This window comes from Pyxicephalus adspersus, unplaced genomic scaffold (genome assembly GCF_032062135.1).
Source record: "Pyxicephalus adspersus unplaced genomic scaffold, UCB_Pads_2.0 Sca445, whole genome shotgun sequence".
Classification (NCBI taxonomy): domain Eukaryota; kingdom Metazoa; phylum Chordata; class Amphibia; order Anura; family Pyxicephalidae; genus Pyxicephalus; species Pyxicephalus adspersus.
Window position 1 is genome coordinate 1 of NW_027317452.1, and position 9,112 is coordinate 9,112.

Genomic DNA, 9,112 nt, shown 5'->3' on the forward strand with positions numbered 1-9,112 from the left:
TCAGTTGACGATAGCCATCAGCAAGGTCTGACTGGGACTTGGGGCCCACTAGAGGAAGTCAAAAGGAGGGTCCACTTGGACACATAGTTTTACTAGCACAATAGTATTTTTCTATTGGAAATACCAGAGAACACAAAGAAAATAATTTTTAAGCACATAGGACCTAGACCCACCAAACGTGTTTTTTGTACATTTGTGGGACTGTCTCACCCTTGGCATTAGAATAATTTGAGAGGGTGAAGAAAAAAAATACAGGTTTGTTAACTGTTCAGTAGTAGGGTCAGACAAGTGATCTTCAGGATATCTCTCCTACCTTAATCACATTGCTTTCCCACAAGTATATACAACTGGTATATACTTGGAATAACAAGTTTTGTTCTTTAGCAAGAACATAAACATAATAATGAACCTAAAGAAATACACCTGCACTGCAGATCCCCACAACCCACAGCCATGCACTGGCACATTTTCAGAAAGGGTATAGTCTAAACAGCACTGGGTATGTTGGCACTAGCAGCACATTTAAAATAAATGAGCCACCTCAATACAATGCATGTTAATGTTTGATGAACCAACAAAGTGGTGAATAGGCTCAAAATGGTCCTATCGTTGGCAAATTTTTAACACATGATTTATTGGGCAAGGTGGTCCTAAAATGTCCAACCAAGGAATAAAATAACTGAGTGAAAGGTTTCCAATAGAGGCAGCCACTTGAGTCAGGGGGTGTCTGTTTCTATCAGAGACTGTTTAAGGATTTTTTTGATCATGCTTCTTTAAAATCAAGCATTGAAAATGTCAAAGAATAGGAATACATATTAGCAAATCAGCTTACTTTTATCTAAATACTGAATTTTTGGGGGAATGTCCGGCTGGGTATAAAAGTTTAGCAAAATGTAACTCAAACGAGTGTCCACAACGTTGTGATAATTGAGCAGTGATTATAAAACTCCAGAGTTTTAACAGGTTGATGTTACTCCAGAAACTACACATATAAATATTCTTCTTTTTAAGGTTCCGGAAGTCAAGGAGGAGGTGACTGCGTATTTCAGTTTTTCGGCTGTTGGAGAAAATGTCAAAGAGGCTGAACGAAAGCTTGCTGTAATTTCTCTCCCTAGATCAGCCTGCCTGGCCCAGAGAAACAAACCAAAATACAAGCAAGGAGAAACCGGTAAGTAAAAAGGAAATTATGAAGGAACAGAACACTCAGAATGAATACATTGATAATGATTTTGTTTTTATGGTATCAGTTTAGAAAAAAGACAGACAGCTATTCACATGTAAGGTCACTTTACAATTTACAAAATGTCTTTAAGAAATCCTGTCAGGTTTTTTCTGTTTCATATAGGAAAAGATGGATAAAATTCAAATTTAAAATGTGGGGTAACCAATAACAGTGGGACCTTTTTACACAGCAGTTGATCCCTTTGTCTTACTTTGTTCTTATTAACAAAAGCCTCCAATGATTGCTAAATAGGCATTGGATTGTGAGCCTTCTGTTAAAGCAGAACTAAACCCCGTAGATACTCACTTGTGCCTGTTATGTCATTGGCTTCGGCCCTCTTCTTCCTTTTCTTTCACATTCCGATCTTTGCCATCTTTCCATTTTGATCGGCCAAGCCAGGGTGGCATAACTCCCATGTGGGCACTGTGGAGTTCATTCAGTCCTGGCACCCACAAGAGAAGCTGTGATTGCTGGGTGTCCCTTCCTTCAATAAATACCTGTCTGATTATTTAAGTCCCACTTTAAAAAATGGCAAAGTTTGAGTCAAAAGAAAGGGTGGTTGTGTCTGTCTGTATGTGAGAAGTGATCTAAAAGTGAATGTGAAAAAAGAAATTGTGGTGGGAACAAGCGATGAGGTTGAGGCATTATGGGTGGAGTTGAATGTGGGGTTGAATAACACACAATTAATGATTGGAGTCTGCTATAGGTCCCCAGTGCTAAGGAAGAATTAGAAAATCAACTACTAGCACAGATAGAAAAAACAGCAAAAAGTGGAAGTGTTTTAATCATGGGAGATTTCAACTACTCTGATATTCACTGGAGTAATGGCACTACAGGAACAGCAAAAGGGAGGAAATTTGTGAATACAAGATAATTTTATGGTACAGTTTATAGAAGCCCCAACTAGAAATCATATTCTGCAGGTCCTAGTTCTTTCTAACAATGCAGAGCTTATAACAAATGTGCATATAAATAGCAGCTGGGAAAAATTAAGGTCGACAAAGCATCAGGACCTGATGGAAAACATCCACATGCCCTCAAAGAGCTAAGCTCAGTTATTTCAAAGCGGAGAGATTAGCTGAACTGAATCTATTCTCCCTTGAGAAGAGACGTATAAGGAGGGATATGATCACCCTGTATAAATATATAAATGGTCCATATAGAGAACTCTCTTCCCCATTATTCACATTGAGATCATTAAAAGAACAAGGGGGCACTCTTTGCGTCTGGAGGAAAAGAAGTTTAAGCTTCAGATAAGGAAGGGATTCTTCACTGTAAGGTCTGTGAAAATGGGGAATCGGCTCCCTCAGGAAGTAGTTTCAGTAAGTTCTATAGATTGCTTTAGGAAAAAGCTGGATATTTTTGTAGAAGCACAGAATATAACTGGATATCAAGGCTTGAAAGTAAAAATAACAGGGACTGTTGATCTGGGGAACAACCGATTGCCTCATAGAATCAGGAAGGAATTTTTTTTCCCCTGTTGAAGCAAATTGTAGCAGGGTTTTTTTGCCTTCCTCTGGACCAACTATGTCTTATAGGGTTTTATATCTGAGATATGTTTATTTCCCTTGTAGTTGAACTTGATGGACTTAACTATGTAACTAAGTTCCAGAGGGCAGCATTCCCATTGGATGATGGTTGTCCAAGAATCTACATGTCTTATATCAGTCTGGCTTGGTAGCTTATCTATGCAGGTTCGACAAACCTCCACACATGCCCTATCATAGGACATAGGTTAGCCCATAAGGATGACGACTGACTGGAGAATGATTTGGGACATGTCGGTGTTGTCCACAAAAAAAGAATATTCTCTAATCAATCATTAGTCCTTCACCTATTCAGGGACCCTTTCCCTGTTGAAATTAACACTATTTGACTCTTTGAATAATTTCTTTTTCATTCTTAAAATCTTACCTTTTTCCATTATATCCAAAATGATAATTTTGCCAGGAAGTTGTTGTGTCGTGTAAGATATATAGCGCATATCCCTGTAATAACACACTGTTGTTGTTCCACAGCACATTTAAGGTTCCCATGTTTTGATGAGAACATGAAGCAGGTTGTAAGAAATGTAAGTATTTTTTTTTAAATTGATTCTTCAAATTTATGACTTCATGACTTCATGACTTCATTGTTAAAAATCATACTTTTAGGCTTCAGGCAGTTTACTGTACAGTGGCCATGTCTTTGATTCAAAATTGAACTCCAGGACAAAATAATAAATTCAAAATATTAAAATTGTCTCATAATATGCCGCATTTGTATGACCTGCCATACTAATATAGTATCCCCCACGTGCACAGCTTGGATCATGAAAATGGTCTTCAACCACCTGCAAAATGACTGGAAAGCTTTCCTATTATGTCCTACGTAGTGTGTATTATACGAAGGTTTCCCTCAAAGACTGGTGGAGCTTCATAACTGGCAAAGCGGTTAGGTATTTGGTCACAGTCACCTGCTCGAATATTGAAAAAATGGAAAAGTCTTTCAACACCTGCTTGTCACACCTACATGAGTTTGAAGGACACCCAATTCCAAATCATAGGTATTAATATAGTGTTTTCCCCCACCTCCACCATTGCAGCTATACCGGCCTTCTCGTTTCTTCTCTCATTTAGATAACATTTACATTGTTTGGCCAAATATTTCTGGACAGTGGACCAACATTTTTATATGTCTTATGTTGGAAAACTCATTCCAAAAACATTAATAGAGAATGAGCTTCCCTGGGCGGGTTTGTGGGAACCTGTGCCCATGAAGCTAAAATATTTGTGAGGTCAGGTATTGATGTTGGATGAGAACACCTGTCCCAAATATGTTTATTAGAATTAAGATCAGTGATGTTGAGTACTGATGTTGGATGGGAAGAGGGTATTCAATTTCATTCCAAAGGTGTTCAAGAAGGTTGGGGTTTGGGCTCTGTGCAGGACACTCAGGTTTCACAACACCAAAGTGATCAAACCATGTCCTCCTTGAGCTGGCTTTGTACACAGGGGTACATGTTGGAACAGAAAAGGGTCTTCACAAAACTGTGTGAAGGTCGGAAGGTCAGATGATGATCAAAATTGTCTAAAAAATCTTTGTATACGCTATTATTAGCAACAACTCTTCACTACAAACACTTGAATTTTTCAATGGATTTAGGCTTATTTTGGCCAAAAATTGTTCTTTAAACACTGTGCGTATGCATATATGAGCAAAACTGTCAATTTATTACTTTTTGATCAATACTTTTCTTTTTGTTTTTACAGTTTTCCAAAGTCACACTAGAGGTAAGACTTGTCTTGTACATGATGACTGTATATCCGATAAATGCTGTTGCTTTACATATGCTGGTTTAACAATGATATTTTAGCTATATTCACACTGGTCATGAAGATGTCGTGTGCTTACCGCATTCTCATGCAAAGGAACTTCTGTGGAGATGCTACATGAAGCTTCTCCTGGCAGCACCCCTATAGAGAATGAATGGGGGCACTGATGAGTAGTTCAGTACCGCTCACCAGCTGTCAAATGTGCAGAGACTGGTTCTTTACTTTTTACCTATTAATTAAATGAAGTATGTTTTTTTAGAAGTGTGGTTGTGTGGGCTATAATTTTTGTTGACCTTTTGTTTTGTTCCAAACAAACATAAAATAACAAGGCCAATAAGGGACCATTTATTGACCCCAAAAACTTTGGGTTAGATAATATGAACTATCTAATTCATGAGTAGCCCATTAGGGCCCAGTGAACCCAAAAACCAACCAACCATCAAACATCCTTTGGTATAATTGTGTTGTTTATAGAAAATCTCTTCAATCTTGATCATCCTAGCAAGGAAAAATAGGTAAAATGCACATTACACAAAAAGTGATATTGAGAAGCCTTTCCAAAGGACCCATGCATTCCCATGCAATGTTCTATGACAAGGGTGTCAGTCCCTGTATTGTGTTTTAACGTTTCAGTAACCACTTAAAAATAGATGGGTGGTGCGCCCGAGGCTGGGGAGAACACTGCCATGTGTTTTATGAAGGTGGTAACATTTCAAGAATAATTCCACATTTTTTCAATTTTGCTCATATTTAGTAAATAGCAATACTTTTTTTTTTATTAACTTTTGACAAGTAGTTAAGAAGTAACGTCGATAAAATAAACAGAAAAATATCACTGTATGTGCTCTTTAAAGCATCATTGTATTAGGAACTCCTAGAATTTCCCCCTTCCTTACCACCTTTCCAATTCTGTGTACGTGAGGTTCGGTCATCTGAGATCTTTGTGGCCACAAATCCCACATGCTTTGAATAACAGAAACAGGAAGCAAAATGGTGCCTTCTTTGCACAGTAAAAAAACATGTTAAAAAGTAATGGAAAGTTGTCACTTTAGAGCCATTTCAGATCCAAAATGAGTCGTAGCCATCTGCCACAGACTCAATGCCAATGGCTCCCATTCATGAAAAGAAGAAGTTTTGTGCAGGTGGCTGCCATTAAATGCAAAACTACCTGTGGGGTAGTTTGTCACTCTAAGTGTTTTTTTGTGCATTCAGGAGTTCCCAACTGTTTCACTGCAATATTGCCTTAGGACAAAGATTGGGTTACTCTTCAGCAAAATGAGAATGTATGTGAGGATTATCCTCACAAATATAAAGTATGCATATAGAGAATATTTTTACAATCCAGCGTTACTTCCTACACCATGTATTTTTTGTAGGACCCAACTGGAGCCAAGATTTATCAAGTTCTGAATCCCGCAACAGAACAAGGTGTCTTGACAACAAGCATTCCTACATCTCCACTCTCACGGGAAGGGTACTACGGTCTGAAGTTTGAGGATGATAAAGGAAAGATTGAGTACTCATCTATTTGGATTGAGAGATACGGTGCGTTTAATTGACCCTGTAACTATTGTAGTGTATGATGATAGTATTTGGTGTGAAAAGTATTTAAGTCTGGTTTGATAATGCTCTCCACGACTGGAGAAGATAGACTATTAGAGGAGAACCTGGATGATACAGCAAACCTGTAATATATCTGGTTGAAGAATGCAAACATTTGCTAATTGCCATTGATTTTTAAGAAATCTATTCCAGGTGTGCTGAATTACTTAGGTCCTAGAGCTGGTCAGGGAAGAGTTGGTGGGTCCCTGGCCACCAGGTCAATTCCAGGTTTTTCTGCCTGTGCAAGGTGAGACATAGGTGTAGTATTTAGGCCAACAGGCCCGGGAAATGCTGAGATCTGTATCCAGTCTCTTAACAACAAGTTTTGGAAAGAAGCTCTAAACTTGCTGATGCTGTAAAAGCCCTGTTTCTGTAGGTTTAGGGCTGACATCTTTTTATTCCCTCTTGGACCACATTGGGGTTTTTACCTTCGCTTTCAATAATTAAACAAGGAATAAGTGTAAATCTCATTACCAAGCATTACACAGTCTGAACTATAATTCTTGCACAGCAAGGCAAATCTTTTTATTAAATTACTAGGTTTGTGTTTAACTAGAAAGCTTATGGTGAGTAGGACTTAAAGTATATGTCCATCCCAATTTTATTTATAGTTAGATTTACTGTGGTGGTGAAGTATTAGGTCCACTACTCGAATTATTGTATCTTGAATAACCTCTGTCTATTTTAGGTGCTAAATCCAGGCAAAAGTTCACCGGTAACTGTGTTGAGCCCACTAACTTGGATTCTAGCTAGTTTTTTTTTTTTTCCAATTACAAACTAAATATGGAAAATTTGGTTCAATTTTGTAACTGACCCAAATCCAAACAGCAACAGATATGGCAAATCTCTCCAAAAGAGCCACAGTCAGCAGTAAAAACCTGCCAAAAGTTCTAATAATTGCTTGTTTCACACAAAACTAAAACATAAAAGTGTAAATTTGGGACTTACAGTTTATTGGAAAATATTTACTCTTCTCCCAGTTCCAGCAATGTTTGCTATATGATCCTAGCTGGTTTTTCACACTTTGCTTGCCTGCCTCAGCCCTAGTCATTCCTATGGGTAGCTGCACCTCTCATAGCCCTCATTAGTTGCTCACATTATGGCTGACCCATAGAAATGAATGACACCATGGTACTATGAGAAATATTAGGAGCCAGCAAAGACTTTGGGGCTGATTTAATAAAGTTCTCTAAGCCTGGAGAGGATACACTTTTATCAGTAAAACTGGGTGATTCAGCAAACCTGCAATAGATCTGGTCCAGGATAGAAAAAAACTTGCTAACAAAAAGCAAATGAAAAAAAAAAAATCTATTCCAGGATGGATCACTCAGCTTCACTGATGAAGGTGTATCTTCTCTAGCCTGGGAGAGCATTAATAAATCAGGCCCATAGTGAGGACTGCATTGCAAAGGGTATCATGAACAACGTAAATGCCCATCTATGTTCAGAGATGATGATTTTATCATTCATTTTCAGAGCTACCAAGAATAAACTGGGAAGGCTCATGTCCCAGCACCATTTCTGTTTTGGACAGGACCGCTGAAATTAGTGGATCTGCACAGTGAGTATAATCCAAGCCCCGTGAAACAATTACATTATTCCACCAGAATTTTTACAATCACCTGTTCACAGCACTGTAGTACAGAAATCTGAGGTGCATGTTGTGCACGTTGATTTGATGTAGTGCTAATGCATATCAATGCATCAGTGCAAGCGGATTGTGGTGCACTGCAACTTGGCAGTCGAAAACAACACACATTTATTTTTATATATATATATATATACCGTATTTTTCGGACCATAAGACGCACTTTTTTTCCTCCTAAAGTGGGGGGAAAATCAGGGTGCGTCTTATGGTCCGAATGCAGAGGTATAGGGGCATATTTTTTTACTTACCTGTGTCCCCGCAACTTTGTTAGTGCAGTAACATTTTGGATGTCCTGGAGAGAAATATTAGAAGTTGCATAGAGACTGTGGAAATACAGATTGCATAGAAAAAGCTAATTGAAATATATTACATTACATTACATCGTTTGCCTAATTATATGCCACAGGTGAAAAAAAAAATAATTAAGAAAAATAAAGTAAGATAATACTTGGTAGTCTTCAGATGTCAGATTGTTATGCAAAATGTCAAGGGGATTTTTGACTTCCAAAGCATTCTCTTTATTTGTCATAATACAGCTTTAGCACTGCATAGCATTCATGATATTTGATGTGTTTCTAAAATTCCTCCCCTATGGTAAGACTGTTATATCTTCTTCCTATTATATTATTATATTGTACAATCACATGACAGGATACTCATGTAATACTTATGTACAAGTCCAGTATACAAAGAAAGGTATATATATATAAAAGTATATATTTATTTATTGTAAGGGGTTAAGCTCAGGATCGCCTTTGCTGGGGTTAAAAGGACACTTGTCTGATTCATCCAACTCAGATCACACACTGAAGTTTAAGTGTTAAGCTGACTTGTAGTCAGGTTTATTTAAAGGTTGCGGATAAAATCAAAAATACTGAAAATGCAATAATTCGGTATACTGTATAGTAATATATTTTTCTAAAACACCTGCCTAGTGTGGTAAATTTTAAAACAGAGTCCAACGTCACATACCTATAGACAAAACCACATAAATATATTTTGTATTTTTTTGTATTGGATACAGGGCTTTCTATTGAATCCAATACAAAATATTTGAATTTCCTGCTATGACCCCCATCGACGGGCACATGCTCGGACATCATCAGGAATCGCCGAGGGATGCGTACGCGAACGCCGCGTATTCTAATTCTTTCCAAACGTCCAAGTGTTAAATTTTTTGCATGGAAATTTATTTTAGATTGTATGCTATAATTTACCGAATTACTCAATAATTACTTATAATTCACTGAATTACAACAAATTACTGCATAACATAAAAAAAAATCTTTAAAAAAATAAGTGTATAATGTAATGTACATGTACAGT

General features: G+C 37.5%; 1 protein-coding gene across 1 annotated transcript; it reads left to right on the top strand.

Annotated features, from left to right (window-relative positions):
• Positions 1-979: 979 nt before the first annotated feature.
• Positions 980-7,699, top strand: LOC140345049 (ovostatin-like; the record flags this gene model as incomplete). The annotated part of the gene is made up of 5 exons (XM_072432214.1): positions 980-1,168; positions 3,241-3,293; positions 4,474-4,494; positions 5,913-6,081; positions 7,615-7,699. Coding segments are annotated over 5 exons (517 nt in total), but the record flags the coding sequence as incomplete, so codon positions are not given.
• Between the last annotated feature and the right edge of the window lie 1,413 nt (positions 7,700-9,112).